The sequence below is a fragment of the Oryx dammah genome, unplaced genomic scaffold, assembly GCF_014754425.2.
Source record: "Oryx dammah isolate SB20612 unplaced genomic scaffold, SCBI_Odam_1.1 HiC_scaffold_12, whole genome shotgun sequence".
Classification (NCBI taxonomy): Eukaryota; Metazoa; Chordata; class Mammalia; order Artiodactyla; family Bovidae; genus Oryx; species Oryx dammah.
In genome coordinates, this window is record NW_024070196.1 from 67920249 (window position 1) to 67940944 (window position 20696).

Below are 20696 nucleotides of genomic sequence, written 5' to 3' on the forward strand. Positions count from 1 at the left end.
GTTGTGGGTGGTTGAGGGTAGAGTTTTGGTTTGTTTTTGTTTTAAATATCTTTTGGCTGGGCTGCACAGCATGTGGGATCCTAGTTCCCTGACCAGGGATCGAACCTGTACCCCCTGCCTTAGCAGCTCAGAGTCTTAACCACTGGACCGCTAGGAGGTCTCCCAGAGAGGGCAGTTTAGGACTTGGTTTCCCTTTCTGGGCTCACGGTTCCTGCCAGAACCTGTTTCCACTAAAGCAGGAAACATGCCGGAAGCTGCAAACTTAAGGACTGTTCTCCCTGCACCCTGCCCCGCCCCCTCCCCCCGCAAAAAACAACAACTATAATTTGTTTTGTTTTGAAAGAGTCCCTAGAGTTTAAAACCTCCTCTTTGTGGCTCCCTAAGGTGATGCTCGGAGAACGCAATGGCACCCCACTCCAGTACTCCTGCCTGGAGAATCCCATGGATGGAGGAGCCTGGTGGGCTGCAGTCCATGGGGTCGCACAGTGTCGGACACGACTGAGTGACTTCACTTTCACTTTTCACTCTCATGCATTGCAGAAGGAAATGGCAACCCACTCCAGTGTTCTTGCCTGGAGAATCCCAGGGACGGGGGAGCCTGGTGGGCTGCTCTCTATGGGGTCGCACAGAGTCGGACATGACTGAAGCGACTTAGCAGCAGCAGCAGCAAGCTGATGTGATCTGTTTCCTACGGATCTCTTATTCTGAGGAAATTTTTCTTGGTTGGCTCTTTGAGATTTAGATTTCCTTGGCAAGGTATTTTTAGAGAGAGGAAATCAGTATGTGTCACCAAAGGCAGGCGGAGGGACATATACCTTCAGGCCCAATTATGCAATTAGAATTTTAATAAGGAGCATCATAAATTCTTGCTTCATTGCAGTCATTACCTAGAAGATTGTTCTGCTCAGAAGCCTGATCCAGATGTCATCATCATTATATCAACATCATCAACCAACCACAAGTGTTTGTGAAGTGGCCACAAATCGATTATGCAGTACTTGCTTGGGTCCCAGGAGATTGAGAGAGAGAGAGGGAGAGAGAGTATGTGTTAGCTGTTGCCTTCAAGGAGTTTATGATCTACAGGAAAGACAGGAATCTTGGGAAAAGACAGATAACACAATTTTTCCATGTATGAAAGTACATATTGGATTTCCCAAGTGGCTTGAAGTGAAGTTGCTCAGTCGTGTCCGACTCTTTGTGACCCCATGGACTGTAGCCTACCAGGATCTTCCCTCCATGGGATTCTCCAGGCAAGAGTACTGGAGTGGGTTTGCCATTTCCTTCTCCAGGGGATCTTCCTGATCCAGGAATCAAACCCGGGTCTCCCGCATTCCAGGCAGACGCTTTAACCTCTGAGCCACCAGGGTTTCCCGAGTGGCTTAGTGGTAAAGAATCCACCTGCAATGTAGGAGACACAGGTTCCATCCCTGATCCAGGAAGATACCCTGGAGAAGGAAATGGCAACCCATCCCGGTATTCTTTTTTTTTTTTTTTCACACCACGGACAGAGGAGCATGGCGGGCTACAGTCCACATGTTCTCAAAAGAGTCGGACACAACTTCGCGACTAAAACAACAAAAGTGCATATTAACTCATGTGTCTGGTGTTATATGCTGGGGAAGGAGACTGATGAGATAAGGAAGGGACCTGAGAAAGGTCTGACTGTGAGAAAATGGAAGCATATGGTTGTGCTGAGCTGGGAGGACACGGGCTGCCTTCTCACAAGGCAGGGCAGTTGGTTGGAAGAGAGAGGAGGTAATTGGTGGAGGGCCTTGAAACCAATAATTTAGATAGATTGGGCATATTAACAGCAATGATCAGAGGACCGGGAGAGGAAGATTACTTGCTGTGGTTGATTATGGCAGAAACTGACAGGGCAAGATTACAGATGAAATTTTTGTTTTGCATCAGGGCGGTTTCAGGTTTGTGTAATTTTGCTCAGATCACGATAAGGGATTTGGGAGTCATGATTGGTATGGAGCAGAGAGATACGATTCTTTTTTTGGCTGAAATCCTGTTTCCCCTTTTCCCTCAGAAATAATGGCTGAGTAGGAGTGGTGTGTCGTAGCCAACTTACTGGAAAAGACCCTGCTGCTTAGAAAGATGGAATGCAAAAGGAGAAGGGGACAGCAGAGGATGAGATGGTTAGATAGCATCTCTAACTCAAAGGACATGAATTTCAGCAAACTCTGGGAGACAGTGGAGGACAAAGGAATTTGGCGTGCTATAGTCCATGGGGTTGCAAGAGTCAGACATGACTCAGTGACTGAACAACAAGTGGAAAATATCATAGTTGAGGATGCATTTAATTAACGTGGCCTAGGGAATCCTAGCTTAGCTTAGCCTAGCTCTGTCGTTGTTGTTTAGTCACTAAGTCATGTCTGACTGTTTTGTGACACCATGCACTATAGCCTGCCAGGCTCCTGCCCATGGGATTTCCCAGGCAAGAATACTGGAGTGGGTTGCTATTTTTTCCTCCAGGAGATCTTCCTGACCCAGGGACTGAACCCAGGTCTCTTGAGTCTCCTGCACTGGCATGTGGATTCTTTACCACTGAGCCAGACCATATGGCATGTGGGGTCTTGGTTCCCTGACCAGGGATTAAACCTGTGCCCTCTGCGTTGGGAGCATGGAGTCTTAACCACTAGACCACCAGGGAAGTCTGCAAACCAGAATAGATTTTAGTGGAATTCATTATTCACTACTGTGCAGCAAAACCATCTTTATAACTATTCCCACTGTGTACATCTGCTAAATGGAGGTGTTGGGCTTTTTTCATATTTATTTATTTGGTGATGCTGGGTCCTAGTTGCTCTATGTGAACTCTCGGTTGCAGCATGTGGGATCTAGTTCCCTGACCAGCGATCGAACCCAAGCCCTCTGCGCTGGGAGCTCAGAGTCTTAACCACTAGGCCAGCAGGGAAGTCCCTGGCATCTATTTTTTTTTTTTCAAAACAGTCAAATAAAAGTCGTACTTAGGTCTGGATCTGGTACGGAAACACCTTAAATTGTCAACTCTTCTCTGAATCAGTTCTTGTAGGGCAGCCGTGGCTGCAGAGGTCAGTTAGGGATGAGCATTGCGAGAGGTCACAGCCCTTCTGGCTCTGTGTTCCCGAAACTCTGGCAAACATGCCACACGTGTCCTGAGCCCTGGGAGGTGCCGTTCCTTCTGTTGCTCTGTCTGTAAAGGATCCGACCTTTTGACAGTTTTTACAGCAAATGCTGGGGCAGCTTGTGAGCTAATTAGGAGAAACCCTGATAAGTGAATGCCAGGTCCCTTGGTTCTCTGTCATCTTCTGTGGAGTAGACAGCCAGTCAAATAGCCTCCCTTGGGTGGCTGATCACCCTGTCCCCTGACATCTATGAAACGGGATGTCACCTCTCTGCTGGCTTCTCCAGGCTTGAGTCTTTTCTGTAAAGCTGAAGTGTCTTCTAATTCTCAGACATCTCACCCACGGCAGTCAGACTCAGTTCTGTTTCTTCGGGAAAGTTTGCCCTTTTCTGTCTGTGGCCTCTTCCTGTGTCGTGTCTGGCTTTCCACTCACCCTGCGTGGTTGTCTCCAGCAAGCACAAGGGATTAAAGAGCGCAGTGGGAGAAAGACGACTCCATGTCTGCCAAAGCCCAGAAACCAAGTGGTCGTTTTAGGACTGTGAGTCTAAACCTGGCCCGTTGTAAGAAGAGGTCGTGGATTTGTATTAACTTTTCCCCAGTTAATAGACCCCGATCAGCCCCGTAGGTTATTGGTGCCAGTTGCTTCCCAGAGTGGGAGAAGTGCTGCACTCTCTACGTCCTCCGCCATGGAGCCGTAAGTGCTTAGCGCTATTTCCTTAAACCATTCGAGGTTGATAAATGACAAGCACTTCACTCTGGGTAGCCCTCATAAATTCAGCCCCTACCAAAAATAACAAGCTGACAGCACTTAGTCCTGTTTATAAAGTTCATACACATCCATCTCTGATGGAGGTGCGGGGTGGATCTGGGAAATAGCACTGCAGTCCGTTAAAGTAATGTGAGCACGCGGCCAGGACGCAGCACGACGCACCGCGCGCCCTGGCTCCCTGCCAGCTGCCCTGCGCACCGCGGGCACCTGAGGCATGAGGCTGGAGCCCACACGCCGTGGAGTCCAGAGCCCGGCTCCTTCCCACAAATGGCCTTTCTCCCTCCCTCCACCACCCCTCTTCTTTCTGCAAGTGAGCCCCTGCCTCCTCTTCCCTGGGCTGAGGGGAGGCAGTGGGACACGTCCCTTCGGGAAGAAGAGATGGATTCAAGCAAATCCATCCATCAGCCCAAGGAGCTGTTCTCCTTCTGGCAATCTGTTTGGGAAAAATGGCAAACCCTCCCAAAAGAAGGGCCTGTAAGTGCAAAGCCTGAATGACTTATGTTCTAGCAGATGTCAGAAGAGGAAATGTTTTAATAAAAAAAAATAATAAGGGACTTCCCTGATGGCCCAGTGGCTAAGACTTGGCACTCCCAAGGCAGGGGGCCCGGGTTTGATCCCTAGTCGGAGAGCTAACCCTACATGCCATAACTAAGAGTTTGCAGGCTGCAGCCAAATAAATATTAAAATAAATGAATAAACAAGAGACTCATCCAACTGGTCGTGGCTCCTTAGAGACCTGGCAGGTCTTGCTGGGGGGAGGCTGGGAAACAGTGATGAACGACCCAGGCCCTGGTGGGCTGAGGAGGGCATGAGCCATCACAGGCGGGTGGGGCTGCAGCCGCGTGCTCAGTACTGCACTGAACATTCAGTACCGCAGACAGGACAGCCACGCTGCCTCTCAGACACCAGAAAAGCGCAGAGAACATTCCTTCCCTTTGCAACAGCTTGGACCCGAGCCGCAGACGTGCTGTTCCCTCCGGCTGGCACGACCCGCCCCATTCCTGTATCAGAGGACCAACTACCACCTGGCTTTGGAGACCCAGCTCAGACCCAGCATCTCCCCCAGGAGGCCCCTCTTTCCCTATCAGACCCCCAGGCCTGAGCTGTGTCCCCCCAAGTCCTCTGTTCTATGAGCACTTGCCAGGTTGCATTTTCCTCCTCCATTCACCTGTCTCCCCGTCAGTCGTGAGCAGGGACAGCGTCTTGTCCCGGATCCCTCATTCATCCCTGGGGCCTAGCGCAGTGACGAGGACGTAGTGGGTGCTCAATAAATGTTTGTCAAGTGAGTGATGGCGTGGTTAGCGTGATGAGAATTGATGGTGCCCTTCCTGATCCACCATCCATCACCCGTGGAGTGGAACACGACTGGGAGGCTTTAAACGATGCCACTTGCGAATGTAAGGAGAAGAGGCGGGGTTAGAATGAGTAATCACCCCCGTTTATTGAGTATTTACTGCTGTGCCTTCTCAGGCTTTTAAAATGTATCAGTGCACTTAATCCTGAGATCAATCTGCTAAGGCAGGTTCTGTTCATTATCCCCATTGCAGAGCACAAGGAAGTTCAATAACTTGCCGAAGGTCACACGGTGGCAGCGAAGAGATTCATACTGAGGTTAGATAACCATGGTTTCTCTCTGCCTTGGAGGCTGGTTCCTGGAAAGAATTAAGCTCAAATCTCCAGAGGCATCCATCTTATGTAATGGTTTAATTTCTCTCCTGTGCATGAAGAATGGGTACGAGTCAGGTTCCATTGCAGGGAGAAAGCAGAAGACAGCCCCTCGGATAACTTTCTGTGGTTCACGAGACAGGCATTGTTAGGTGACAAAGAATTGGTTTGTTTATTTATTAAAGTCTTCATCGAATTTGTGACAATATTACTTATGTTACAATATCATGTTCCAATTTTTCGGCCTCGAGCCATGTGGGATCTTACCCCTCCAACCAGGGATCAAACCCACACCCTCTGCCCTGGAAGGGGAAGTCTTAACCACTGGCCCACCAGAGAAGTCCCTGAAGAATTGGATTTAGACGGTAGTTGAAAGTATGGCATCACAAGTGTTCCCCAGCCACGCTGAACTACAATACTGTCATTTCCTGCAAGGACCATCTAAGCTGTTTGGCCTCTAGACCTTCGCATATGCTCTTCCCTCTGCCTGTCACACACTTTCCTGCTCACTCCTCCTTCCCCAAGTCCGGTCCTCCCTTGGCTTCCCTTTTCCACCTGCTCAGATGCAGTTTCTCGGCTCTCCCAGGTAGAGGGTCCCTTCCTGCCCCCAATGTCCCTGTCATGGGCCCTCACAGTGCGGTAGCGCTGACAGCCACATCAGGAGCTGACCTGTGTGTGGGGTGAGAGGAATGATCACCCGTTCCTGCCAGGTTCCCGCTCCAGGCCCGTTCTCTGAGAGCAGAGACTGTCTTCTGTTCCTCGTTAACCTCCTGTACCTCATCTGGTGTTTGGACACAACGTGTGTTCTCTAAATGTTTGTTGAAGGAGTGGATGAACAGAAGTTCATTTTTGCTTTACACTTTTGAGCCTCAAGGGTTTTTTTGGCCACGCCATAGGGCATGTGGGATCTTAGTTCCCCAACCAGGGATCAAACCCACATCCACTGCCTTAGGAGCATGGTGTCTTAACCTCCAGAGAAGTCCAGAGTCAAGGGTTTTTCCTTTTTTTTGGAGCCAAGGGTTTTTTAAGTGGCCAAGTGTGTTCTGTTGCACAGCCATCATTTGCCACGTCTTGTTTGTACTCACTCGGCAGGTGCCATGGGGAGTGGAGAGATGACCTGTGTCGCTCCTGTTCCAAGGTACCCATGGGCTCTGTGGACCGGCGACAGAACTAGGGGCAGGTGTGGCCACGTGCTAGTGAGTCCAAGGACGCCCCATCACAGCCCAAGACCTCCCTTCTGCAGGGTGTCCTGAGAACCACTGGGAGCAACTGTGAGCAGTGATTCTTGTCTGTGAAGAAGTAGAAACCCACCTTAGGAGGACTGAGCAGGCCGCCTGCCAACTCTGGGGGAAGGCAGGTTGAAAAGTGCAACCTCATGTAGGTAACAGCACGCTGGAGGTTAGGTGTAACCCGAGAGAGACTCTTACTGACTTAAGAATAGAACACTTTATTTTATAAATAGAGCGGAGACAAAATCAGATGTATTTAGGACACCTCTACCTGGTTTCCTCGGGCACCTTAGTTGAGCTTACTTTGTCTAGAACTTAATTACTCATCTGTTTTGCTCAAAATTGGCTGCTCCTGCTTCTCCCATCTTCCAGCCCTCCTTTCCTGGAACCACCTGATGCTCAAACCCAGAAATTCAGGTGTTCCTCTCAACGCTTCTCCAGTTCTCAGCCTTCCTCTCCTTCCCACTTGTCTTCCTCTAGGTGGGAGTTGTCCTCCCTTCTGGCTTTCTTGATTCCAGTCTCCTCTGGGCTTCCCTGGTGGCTCAGACAGTAAAGACTCTGCCTGCATTGCAGGAAACCCAGATTCGACCCCTGGTTCGGGAAGATCCCCCGGAGAAGGGAATGGCGATCCACTCCAATATTCTTGCTTGGAGAATCCCATGGACAGAGGAGCCTGCTGGGCTATAGTCTATGGGGTCTGAAAAGAATCAGACACGACTGAGAGACTCATACTTGCTCCAACCCATTCTCCACCATATTGTCAGTGTGCATTCTAGAATGCAGGTCCGATCCCATTATCCGTCTGCCTGAAGGTCTTTGGGTGGTCCCCTCCACACCCCTCCCAAGTTCAGGCTGTCTTGTCTCACTTCTGCCAGATGACCTGCATTTCTTTGTAGAGATCAGGACATTTGTTTGTTTTAAGATGTATCTCCTTTTCTCCTTTAACTAATTCTCCTCTGTTCTTTAAAGCTTTTCCCCATGTGGGTCCCTGCTTGAGTCTCTGGCCGGGAACATGCCTCTAGCATTTCGCGTGTCTAATGTTGTGGGACACATAGAATGTGCTCTGTGGTGCCTGCTGAAAGATCAGCTCAGAGGACAGGGGGTTCACTGGTGGCCTAGTTAGGTTAGGATTCTGGGCTTTCGCTGCCATGGCCTAGGTTTGATCACAGGTGCAAGAGCTGAGAAACCATGCGCCGCGTGGTGCAGCCAAAAAAAAAAAGATAAGAGGAAGCAGAGACTTTAATTTACCTTGAGCTATAAAGGAATAATATTGGGCCCTTCCAAGAACTGGTTTTATTTTAAAGTGGGAGAAGAGTGTTAAGACCCCAGTCACTTACTGGAAAAGATGGCTGGGGAGTGCTGATAGAGAGAAAGCCAAAAGGAAACCCCACAGAGAAGAAAAAGAGGTGATGGGGGGGGGGTGGTGTTGCCTACCTTAGACCATTAAGAAAACGGCCAGTGTCTGCTGTAGCAGGCTGCCAAGGAAGGTCTCCTTATTTATACAAGAAGGGGACAGGTCTGCAGTAGGTAATTAATGACTCAGACTCGTTTCCATTTGACATCCTACAGTTCTTAGAGTCAAAGTTGAAAATCCAAGACAGGCATTGAGTCGGTGTGAGAATCACCCCTCCCCACACACACACACTTCATTGGAAGCCCCATGGGAACAAAGACAGTCTCTGCCTTCAACAGAGATAGTTTTGCATTTCGGAAACAAAGAGGTAGAAAGGAATACAGGAAAACTGCCTTGATAGGAGATTGTGTTTGAGAATTTAAGCACCCAAGTCAGGAAATCCAGTCAGCATCCTCTCGGGAGTTAGGACGCACCACACACCTCCCAGCAGACAGCCCCTGCCTGCCAGAGCCCTCCCTGCCGTGGCCGTGAGTTATGGTGGATGGGGAGCCTTTACCTTGATCTTCTGGGCCACTGGGTGTTTCACTTCTCCAAGTTAATGTCTGCTATTAAGCGTTACATTATCTGGTAGCAAGGTAGTCATTTATAATTTATATACTATGTGCCGGCTTAAAATAGAGACAAGAGGATCATCGGCGTTCTGAAGGCTCCTAGTTTTCCAAAATAACATTTCTTCGGTGAAGTCTGCCAGTAGGAATTAGAAAAACCTGCCGTGAATTAAAAAGCCCTTTGTCCTGGAGTCAGGCTGGGACATAGCATTACTAGTAAAGACCTCCACCTCTGGGGTGGCGCTGGGCCCCCACTGAAGTCCCAGAGTAGGGACAGGGGCAGAGCTAGAGGGACATTTGGAGAAACGGCCCCCGTGAGGGACAGAAGCCAACCCGCACCTCCACCCCTTGTCTGCTGAGTATTTATTTATCTGGCTGCATCAGCTCGTAGTTGCGGCAAGCGGGATCTTTTGTTATGGCGACCGGGCTCAGTTGCTCTGTGGCATGTGGGATCTTAGTTCCCGGACCAGGGCTTGAACCCACATCCCCTGCATTTCAAGGTGGATTCTTAACCACTGGACCACCAGGAAAGCCCCTGTGCTGCAGCCTTTGGTGTCCTTCCGTGGAGGCTGCTCCTTTGCTCTATTGATGTTGACGGAACAGGCCAGGATGGGCTTCCCCGTTGAGTTCCTCGTAGGGAACACACTGTCCGCTCACACACATTAAAAATAGAAAAATCCTGCTTGAAAAGCCCTCTGTAGAGTCAGGTCTCAGCAGAAACGAATCGAATCTTAGAGGTCTTGCTTGTTTTTCTCTTTTTTTCCTTCTGTTATAAGAAGTCTCTGAACCCGAAATTTTCCCCAGTGCTTTTTCATCATACATCTGGAATGTGCCGGGACCCTGGGTGGAGATTTTTCTCATGAGGGCAGGAGAAGAACAGACGCCCCTCTGAAGTCCAGTGTCCTTGCTCTTCTGATGTTTGGTGACCTCATAGTATTTGAATCCACTGTCTGTGACCGTGGTCTCCGTGGTATGGCTTACGCTCATCCGTGTACCCGGGTGTCCATTGGAATGTCCACCTGATACTTGGGGGCCGCTGGGGTCTGGGTGAGGGGCTAAGGAGTAATGTGGGAGCATCCTGGGTGATATAACTGGAGAGCCACAAGGTGGCAACATTTACTAAGCTGCTGGGCATTTTCAATATTCTGATATTGAACCTGCTTTTCCAGCCATAAGATTGAAGAGCAGAGAAAAAGGGTTTAGCAGCCATTGCTTCAGTCCTTCTGAAGGGGACGCTGTGGAATTAGCACACGGCAGTGTATTCCTGTCTGTTTGTCCCCTGGGTTTCCTGTGAAATTGCTGTGTGACTATAGATGGGACCCCTTCCCTTCCAGCCTCCGTTACACATCATTACGGGAGGAGACTGTGGTTTTGCCGGCTGGTCTCTGATGGTGCCTTTTCCTCCTGATTTGTGACTTTGATTATAACTTCCTCCCCTATATTGCTTTTAAAAATATCTAGTAAAACTTGTCTTTACGTTTTAAAAAGCTAGCCTTCTATCAAAGGGCAGAGTCGTTATTAAAAAGATTGACAGTAAAATCTCGAGGAAATGGATGTCCCTGGGAGCTCACCCCGGGTTAACTGGAGAAGCTCGACTCTCCTAAATGCGGATGCTATTTACCAGCTTTCCAAAATTAGCAGCTTTGGGGATATTAAGATCTGAAAGGAACTGTCCAAGGGAGGTATTGTGTATGCTTTGCAGCGATTAAGCCATTAAGCTCTAATTGGTATTTTCCCACTCATGGTTTTGTGTAGGAAGCTTCACAATTATTTAGGAATTCTGTGCTCATCAGCCATCTCAGCGTCGTTCCCCACCTTTCAGAACCTGAGAGCGGGGAGCACAGAGGAAAGAGTTTTTCCTGTGAGTGGACTGCGACTCAGGCTCAGCCAGCTTCCTCTGTGGGTTTCTTCCCTTGCAGATGAAGTGGAAGGGGAAGGACCTGTTTGACTTGGTGTGCCGGACCCTGGGGCTTCGCGAAACCTGGTTCTTCGGCCTGCAGTACACGATCAAGGACACCGTGGCCTGGCTCAAGATGGACAAGAAGGTGGGCCTGGACCCCGATGACACCAGTGGGGCTGGCGTGGGCTCCAAATTTCCCTTGGGTGTGTGTCTAGCTTGTTGCTCATCATGGAACATTACCGGTGCACAGTAGAGAGGGGGGCGGGTCGCAGAGGAAGTCACGTGGGACATGGGTCTGGGGAGGCCCCTCCTCTGCTCTCCAGGCCCGAAGAATCCCCCAGGACTGACCTGCCACCATTCCTGGCTTCTTCGTTTGTCATCGGATGTCACCTGATTGCTCCAGGCTTTATGCCGTTCAGTAGCCTGAGCCAGGAGTCAGGCTTTGTGAATAAAAATTACTATTGTATTATCTTTTTTTTCCCCCACAATTTATGTCTTTGAAATATTTTCTCAGGGCTCATGTTCTTTAGGGAATTTTTTTCGAGTCTTTTGGAGAAACACCGTGGCCCAACTCAATTTACTCATTACCATGATCTAAGGAATAAAGAGCGCCCTGGTCCCCACGGTGAAAGAAGAATGTCTCTTTTGTTCCTGCGTTTCCTGGGGCCTCTGAGGCCTGGTGGACGAGGCTGGGCCCCCAGCAGCTCTAACGTGGCTCAGAAACGGATATTGCCTCGGGGAACTGCCCTCTGCGTGGGTTCTTATATGCGCACAGAGACACTGTCACCTACTTACCTGCCTACCTAACTGCCGGAGATGCTGAGAGCAGGGCCATACGTATTTTTCAGTAACTCCTAAAAGACCCCCGAATCTCAGAGTGAGTCAGTGTCGAATTCTTACCACAGATTACCCCCTGCAATTGCTTACCCCATCTTATTATCTACTACTTGGCATGATAAACAGTGCAGGCCTTCTGTCTTTCACCAGCTTGACGCTGAACCCAAGCGTTCAAATTGTGTTTACGTACGTAAATCCGGCTCTTCACATTGGGATGGCTGCCGGTTATAAATTTCACGTGGAAATTCCCAACGATCATGAACGTCCCTGATCAGGTTTATTTTTAATTTCTCAGGCACCAAGGCCAGGAATTTGGGCAGGAGCCTGGAAGGTTACCCACCAAAGGCAGCAGAACCACCGGTATCATTTTATGGCTCTCGGCAAAGTAAATTTGCAGTCGTACCTGAGTGTCGGCCAAATGGATATTAGATTGGGGGGCCTCAGGAGCCATGGAGCCTGCTGCTCAAAAGAAATAAATTATGACACGTGTTAATGGAGCCTTGTAGCCTGTCACATGGCATGTTTATGTCCTGAGATGAAATTCATTCTGGAGAGCAGATGGCTCAAGCTTTCCAGTGGGTGGATGGAATTGTTAGAAGATTAAAGGCCGCATGGTTTACTGGCTGCGCTCAAGTAGTTCATGGGGGCCCCTCTAGAGGCTCCTTGAAACAGAGGGTTGCCCCGATGGACAGGTTTCACCTCTTGTTGCTCAGTTAATGATGAGATGATTCGACAGAGATCTAGTTTATCATCTCTAAGCTCCATTCCACTGTGGACTTAAATGCTGGAGGTAGGCAGCCAGACCAAACAGCAAAGGAAGATTCCGTGACTTGAGAAAATTAAAAAACCTTCGGCCGACCGTAAAGGATGGTGCCCAAGACCCTCAGGTTATAAATTTCTAGTTGTTAGCTATCTCTGCAGCCTTGAAAACGTTGGTGCCTTAATATTCTTAGCTCCACTCACCACTTGGGGGAATTGATTCATTTGGTTCAGAGACGCCATGTGAGTGAACATCACCTCCTGTTATAGGTTGCTCTGTGAATGCTTCAAACTGTAGAATCACAACCCTTGGGGAATGTGACGAATTTAGAAGGGAGAAGGATGTTTATACACTCCCTGCAGAATGTTCTCTGATGGTGGCTCCGGGAGGGAGAGGGGCCAACCTAGCTTGTTTTCCTTTCACTCCGTTATCCCACAGGTGCTGGATCATGATGTCTCAAAGGAAGAGCCAGTCACCTTTCACTTCCTGGCCAAATTTTATCCCGAGAATGCCGAGGAAGAGCTGGTTCAGGAGATCACGCAACACTTATTCTTCCTGCAGGTACCCCTTTCCATGCTACCCCCCGATCCTAAAAGTACCCCCTGAGGCGTGGCCACAGGAGCAGTCTGGACTGACCCCTCTGTGTCGGCCACACGTGCCTCCACGTCCTGAAAACTCTTTCTCCCTCTGGAAAGCCAGTCCCTCTGGTTCTGTAATGAAAAAACAAGCTTCAGGACAGAACTCTGCTTGAGCGATGAGAATTGGTATCAGATGAAATTGCAGAAGTGTGATGGCGAAAGAGCCCATGCTGGTAGTAGCTCCCTCACTAGAGCCATCTCTTTGGAGAGGGATCCCGTTTTCTTCCCCACTGACTTAAAAGCACTAGGTAGTTGCCCCGGAAGTCTGAACAGAGAGTCTTGCGAACAGCAGTTCTTCCAAAAGTTCAAAATTCACTCTCCTAAAGGTGGGGCTTCAGCATTCCACTAACAGTTGAGATTCATCAGGCTTCAAGCCACTGTTAATCTAGGGTTGTCTTATTTCTCACTTACTCCCCCTTTAGATTGTGAGCCTCTTTAAGGCAAGGCTCACTGAGTGCACGGTGGCCATCCCGTAAGTTACTCCATAATTAGAGGTGCAGAGACAGCTGGAGTTGGCCCTCTGGGGGGGCAGCAGGGGACTCGAGTGAGGGTGAGAACGCTGTCAGTTTTGTTCGCGTTCCTACTGCTTGGTCAGAGTGTTTCCCCAGTTTCAGGGTTAGTTTTTATTTGTTTGTTTTTTGCTGTATCTTGAGGTATTTGGCATCTTAGTTCCCCAACCAGGGGTCGAACTCATACCCCCTGCAGTGGAAGCTCGGAGTCTTAACTGCTAGACCACCAGGGAAGTCCCTCGTGGTTGGTGCAGGGCGCTGGGAGATCAGTGACGGACAAAGCCCTGCAGGGACATTACTGTGTGAGTCCCTGGGGGCTCGGACAGTGAAGCGTCTGCCTGCAGCGCGGGAGACCAGGTTCAGTCCCTGGGTCGGGGAGATCTGGAGAGGGAAATGGCAGCCCACTCCAGTGTTGCCTGGAAAATCCCCTGGACAGAGGAGCCTGGTAGGCTACAGTCCATGGGGTCGTAAAGAGCTGGACACAGCTGAGCGACTTCACTTTCACTTTTCCCAGAAGCAGGCATATAGGCTATCACCCAGTCCTCCTACAGGGCGTTCCGGGTGTCTCAATGGTAAAGAATCCACCTGCCAGTAGAGGAGATGCTGGTTCGATCCCTGGGTGGGGAAGATCCCCTGGAAAAGGAAATGGCAACCCACTCTAGTATTCTTGCCTGGGAAATCCCACGGACAGAGGAGCCTGGTGGGCTACAGTCCATGCGGTTGCAGAGTCAGACATGGTTTAGCAACTGAACAATAAAACAACAAAGTTTACCCCCCCAAAAAAGTGTATGTGTATATATATGTATATATCTATATATATGCATATGTATATATATTCGCTCTACAACATTCTCATGTCAAAGGGAAGCTTTTCTGTAGTGTGGCTTAAAAACCCAAGAGTTAGAGAGTTGCCCTGCTTTAAATGCAGCCACACAATGACCTTCTGGGCCCCAGAACGTCCCGGCCTTATAGAGATGGCTTTCTTGGAAGCAGTGCCTACTCTCCATTTGACTTTGGCTCAATTTACCCTCCCACTGAAATGCAGGAGCGCTCTCATGGCTGAGCAAGAAAAAATTTACTACTTTTATGAATCTGGTGACTGTTGACGTCTGTGAAGGAGAGTTGGCTTTCCTGTTGTGTTTATTTCAGCCTGCCCCCACTTAAGTAGGCCCTCCTGCCTCTCTGTCTGGAACATCCCCCCACCCCACCAGGCTAAGAAATTAAATGCCATGAGATATGTTAATTCAACATTATGGCCTAAGAATTATATTTCCTGGACCTCACGTGGACTTGAAGGTTTAATCGATCAAGCTTTTATTGCTTCCTTTTTCCTTAGAGCAGGCATATTGAAAGCGATGGTTTTCTCCCTGCAGCCATAACTCAGTGGCCTCGCTGACTTTGGGCTCGTGTTGAGACTGCAGAAAGCAGACTCCATTTGGTCTGGTTGTGCATGTCCTCAGCAGGGGCCAAGGCTGCAGTCTTGGCCTGTTCCTGACACCCCTCAAGTTCACAGCTCTCCTCCGTCACAGCCCAGTCAGTCTCTTTCTTAACCACCACAAAGACTGTTTTCTTCTTCAGCATTTGATCATGAACAGAAGAGATAAGATACGGATTTTTTTTTTTTTTTTAATGCCTAGCGATCTTACCAGTAACTTCTCCGGGCTGAACTCCTAACTTATTAGCAGCATTAAAAAAATTTTTTTAAATCATACCCTTTGTCAGAAAATCATTACAGGCAGGTGTGGCAGGGCTCGTTAGAACACCCAGCGGCACCGGCTATGAGCCGCCCTCACGGCTCCCCTGTCGCCCCTGCAGGTGAAGAAGCAGATCTTGGATGAAAAAATCTACTGCCCTCCCGAGGCGTCTGTGCTCCTGGCTTCTTACGCCGTCCAGGCCAAGGTAGGCTCAGAGAAGACACAAGCATTCTTTCTGAGCGTTAATGCATGTCACGGGATCATGCCAGACATCCACTTCTCTGGACTCTCTGGGCTTCAGAGAGACTGCCCCTGGAAAGCGGGATGCTCTGGGACGTGTGGGCTTGGGGACCACTCTCACTGTCCCACTTCTGTACCATCTTGTGAGAGTATGTGTGTGTGTGTGTGTGTGTGTGTGCCTACCAATGATAAGTGTACAGCTTGATGAATTTTCTGTGTAATCCTGTTTGAACATGTGGTTAATTATATTCGCTGCGCCAACCTCTCTTTTCATTAACCGGGAAAAATGAGTTTATCATCTCCAGTTTTGGCCAGACGTGGCCGTGAGGTCAGAAAGGCCCAGGTCCTCACTGCAAACTCTTCTGAGGACCAGCAACCCTGTGTGTCAGGACCACACCCTAGAGAATGTTCTGTTTCATGCCCCCTGATGGGCGTGCTGGCTCTGCTTACGGTGGGCACTGCAGGCCCTCAGGCCCACTGAGCCCAGCTGAGCTGTCTGGTGACCTGAGAGTCTTTCAGAGAAATGGCTGCAGTTTGGAAATGGTGGGGCAGGGAGCTGTGTTCCTATCTGCTCTGTTTTTATAAGATGAACCTTAGGATCTACCCAGGATGCTTCATGCCCCTCAGGTTTCCTGCTTTAGTCACATGCCACTTGCTCTTTTTTTTTTTTTTTAGCTTTTTAACTTACCTGGAGTATAGCTAATTAACAGTGTTGTGATAGTTTCAGATGAATACCTGAAATGCAAAGGGACTCAGGCATACATACACATGTATCCATTCTCCCCCAAACTGCCTTCCATCGAGGCTGCCTGTTGACATTGAGTAGAGTTCCTTGCTGTGCACACCAGGACCTTATTGGTTATCCATTTAAAATACAGACGCGTGTACATGTCCATCCCAAACTCCCTAACTATCCCTTCCCCTCATCGTTTCCCCGCTACATGCCTTTTGCCCTTGGTCTCTTTGCTACCCCCTTTCACTGCAGCATGGGAAGATGACCTCAGAACTGGGTCACTTTCGTTAGCTTTGTGATTTTGCACAATCTTTTCGGTTATCATTTTTCTTTTTTAATTAGAGGTCTCCATAAAGCCATTTCCCTGAAACTAATTTCCAGAAATTAATAAGACCCTCAACTTCTTAGCCCACTTTTTAAGGGGAGCTAAGATAATTTCAGATCAAAGCCAGAAAGGAAAAAAACTGGCCCACCGTTTGAAGGAGAAAAGGGTCTGTACATGTTCGTCACACCAACAGAAGCATCCGGGTCGCTGGATGACTTGTCTAATATTTGCTGAGTATTTGCTGGCCGGAGAGGAGGCTGTTGACTCTGTCATGGATACAGACACGAAGCGAGCATCTCTGCCCTTGCGGTTTGTTCAAGGTCGTTCGGGCAACCTTGGGTAAAGCTCAGGGCAGAACCCGTGGCCTTGGGATTGCATGTTGTGCCTTGCCTATCCCGCTGCCCTGACAAATGAGTAATTGAGAAAACAGAATGGGCCTGGATTCAACTAAAACATATGCTTCCTTTTCTGCTTTGATTAAGAATATTAATAACAGGGAGAAAAAACGTGTCCTTTCAATCAGTAGCGCCCTGACAGTGATGAAGCAGTTGTTGTCACTTTCATTAAATCCGAGCACTTCCTGGCCTGGAACCGAGCTCCTCTCCCGCCCGCTTTCTCCCCAGCCAAGAGGAGGCCCAGGCTCCCAAGGATACCACCTCCCTCTGAAGGACTTCAGTTCTCAAAGGCCACACTATCTTTGCACAAATTGGGGGGGGGGCCCAAATTCAAAAGCTACTTGTGGAAAAAAAATAACTTTTCAGGGAACCAGCAGATGTTTGCTTAAATAGGTTTCACTGTAGGAAAGACCTCCTGATTTGGATCCTCCTAATTTAGAGATGAAAGTGATGCACAGACAGCATGTGTGGTTCATACGGAGAAGCGTGTTCTAGCTGTTTTTTCCAGTGTAAATTGTCACAGTCATACAAACAAAGGTGATCTATGGCTTCGAGTCTGCATTTAGGAAGCTAAGGATTATTGGACCATACTTCCAGTTTCTAGGACAGCTGTTGATGTGAGTAGGGTGCCTCTGGTTGTAATGTTGATCCGATCTTATACATCTGTAGCATTTTACCGTTTTACACAGTGTTACAACATGAATATTTCCTGAGATTCCTCAGAGGAGTCTTTTACAGAAGCTAAGGATCAGGAAAGGTTAATAACTTGTCTCACAATACTTGATGTTAATTCTGTTTTAACTGGAATTTATAGCCCACTATTTTTTTTTTTTTTAATGTGTGTACCATTTTTAAAGTCTTTATTGAATTTGTTACAGTACTGCTTCTGTTGTTGCTGTTCCGTTTTTTTTTTTTTTTTTTGCCCAAGAGGCATGTGGTATCTTAGCTCGCTGACCAGGGATCAAACCTGTGCCCCCTGCATCGGAAGGCAGAGTCTTACCACTGGTCCACCGGGGAAGTCCCCCTATAGCCCACTTCTGATGGACAGGATTTGAAGGAAAAGGGAGCTAGAGAATGGAGCCAGGGTGAGAACCCTAGAATCTGATTGCCTCATTTAGCTTTTGCTCATACCACGAGAGGGGTCTCTGGGTACCACCCCTTTCACTAAATCCCAGGTTCATTTATCTGGTCACACCCCTGCAAACTTTTCAATAAAGTGTACCCGTTCCTTCCATTTCTTCTTTTCCACAACCTTTCTGAGACAGACAGGAGCTGTAAAAGTGTGGTGGGGAAAGTGAATTTGAGTGCGTTAACACATGGGATGTAATTACGCACTAATGTATTCATTACAGTGTTTCAGCTGTTCAGCTGATATAGACACAGTTCATTCTAAAGCATAAAGAAACAATTACCCTTAAAGCATAAATACAAATATTAATCACATGGTTCAGTTAACAAGAACCATATTTCATAGTTGGAGTTTAGGTTATATTTCAATTAAAAATATGGGCTGTTTTTTTTTTTTTTTTTGGCCTAGTCATGTGACGTACCAAACCATCTTGCAATGTTTTAAGCCACCTGTTGGATTTCATATTGACAGTTTGAAAATGTGTTCTTATTAAAAATGACTTGGAGAGGGAATGGTATATAATTCCCCAGACTTGCAGGGCTGGCCAGCAGATTCCTAGTGCTCGGAGAGAGGAAGGGCTGGTGGGAGGGAGAGGAGGCTTGTTGTTTCTCAGTGCGCTCTGATGCCAATCGGGCAGAACACCAAAAGGCGACTCAGAAGTTGGGTATCTGTAAAGTGTAGCTAGAGTGAGTGTAAGAGTTGAGGCTGGAGAGGTCTGCTGGGATCAGATCATAAAGAGTCTTAACTTCACCCTGTGGGTGATGCAGAGCCAGGGAAGGGTTTATATTTAGACAGATCCTTTCTTTGGCAGCTGTGTGCAGGACAGAATGGAGGAATACCAGTCTGGAAGCAAGGAGACCTGGTAGAAGGCTGCGGTGGCCATCCAGACGAGACTGTGGGCTTCCCACCTTGGGCAGTGCTCAGCTGGACTTTAAAATGTCCAGGTAGAAAAAATAAAATAAAATAAAATGTCCAGGTAGAAAGGACTTCCTTGGTGGCCCAGTGGCGGGGAGTCCACCTGCCAGTGCAGGGTGCACGGGTGCGATCCGTGGTCCGGCAGGACTCCACACGCCAAGGAGCAGCTGGGCGGGTGTGCCACAGTTACTGAGCCTGAGCTCTCGAGCCCTTCGGGCCCCAACTAATGAAGCCCTTAAGCCTAGAACCTGTGCTTCTCAACAAGAGAAGCCGCCACAGTGAGAAGCCCGTGCGTCGCAGCTGGAGAGTAGCCCCCGTTTGCTGCAACTAGAGAAAGCCTGTGGGCAGCAATGAAGACCCAGTACAGCCGAAATAATAGTAAAATAAAAAAAAAATAAAAAATATCCAGGAAAGAAATATAATAGCTAGGAAAAAAGATATTCAGAAGGGAAAACTTGATATAAGTGGTGCTGTCCTCTGCATGTCTCCCTTTTGGAGGGACTTATCATTTTACAAACGGGTATTTTCTCTCTCTCAGTGTTGATTTTGAGATATGTCATGTTGGCCGTGTAGATGTAGTTCATTGATTCTAACTGCTGTATGGTAGCCATTGACGAATAAACCTAATTTATTTTTCCATCCTCCTGAGGATGAGGTAGGTTTAGTTTCTGCTGTTTCCCTATTATAAGTAGTGTTTTACTGAAAACTCTTTATATGCTTCCTTGTGTACATGTGCTAAAGCTTTTTCCCCTTAAGGTACATCTCTAGAAGTAGAATTCCAGGCACATCCTTGAATATAAAGAACTCATAAGTTTCTAAGAAAAAAAGACAGCAGGACAATGGGAGCACAGGGTATGAATAGCAGGCGGTTTATAGACAGGAGAAGAACCTGTAAATACAAAAACCACTCAGTCTCACCAGTAACTTGGGTGAGACTACTGCATTCCTGGGAATGCAGAAGACCTGAAAACCGGGGGTTTGACCTCTGGGTCAGGAAGATCCCCTGGAGGAGGGCATGGCAACCCACTTCAGGCTTAAAGCTCAACATTCAGGAAACAAAGATCATGGCATCTGGTCCCATCACTTCATGGGAAATAGATGGGGAAACAGTGAAAACAGTGGCTGACTTTATTTTGGGGGGCTCCAAAATCACTTTTGGATGGTGATTGCAGCCATGAAATTAAAAGATGCTTACTCCTTGGAAGGGAAGTTATGACCAATGTAGACAGTATATTCAAAAGCAGAGACATTACTTTGACAACAAAGGTCCGTCTAGTCAAGGCTATGGTTTTTCCATTAGTCATGTATGGATGTGAGAGTTGGACTGTGAAGAAAGCTGAGTGCCAAAGAATTGATGCTTTTGAACTGTGGTGTTGGAGAAGACTCTTGAGAGTCCCTTGGACTGCAAGGAGATCCAATCAGTCCATTCTAAAGGAGATCAGTCCTGGGTATTCATTGGAAGGACTGATGCTGAAGCTGAAACTCCAATACTTTGGCCACCTCATGCGAAGAGTTGATTCATTGGAAAAGACCCTGATACTGGGAGGGATTGGGGGCAGGAGGAGAAGGGGACGACAGAGGATAAGATGGCTGGATGGCATCACTAACTCGATGGACATGAGTTTGGGTGAATGCCAGGAGTTGGTGATGGACAGGGAGGCCTGGCATGCTGCAATTCATGGGGTGGCAAAGAGTTGGACACAACTGAGCGACTGAACTGAACTGAACTGAACTGAATCCCATGGACAGAGGAGCCTGGCGGGCCATGTTCCACAGGGTTGCAAAGAGTCAGACATGACCAAAGTGACTTAGCACACGCACACACATGGAAATATTTCAAACCCATGAAATTGCCAAAGAATTGATGCTTTTGAACTGTGATGT

At 48.2% G+C, this 20696-nt stretch overlaps 1 protein-coding gene across 5 annotated transcripts in view; it reads left to right on the forward strand.

Annotated features, from left to right (window-relative positions):
• The window catches only part of NF2 (neurofibromin 2), a 70922-nt gene that overhangs the window by 12734 nt on the left and 37492 nt on the right, over nt 1-20696 (forward strand). For all 5 annotated transcript variants that reach the window (XM_040251007.1, XM_040251009.1, XM_040251011.1 and 2 more), the window contains exons 2-4: nt 10657-10782; nt 12673-12795; nt 15197-15280. In XM_040251007.1, the coding sequence (XP_040106941.1) occupies nt 10657-10782; nt 12673-12795; nt 15197-15280 (333 nt within the window). The remainder of the gene's footprint in view (nt 1-10656; nt 10783-12672; nt 12796-15196; nt 15281-20696) is intronic.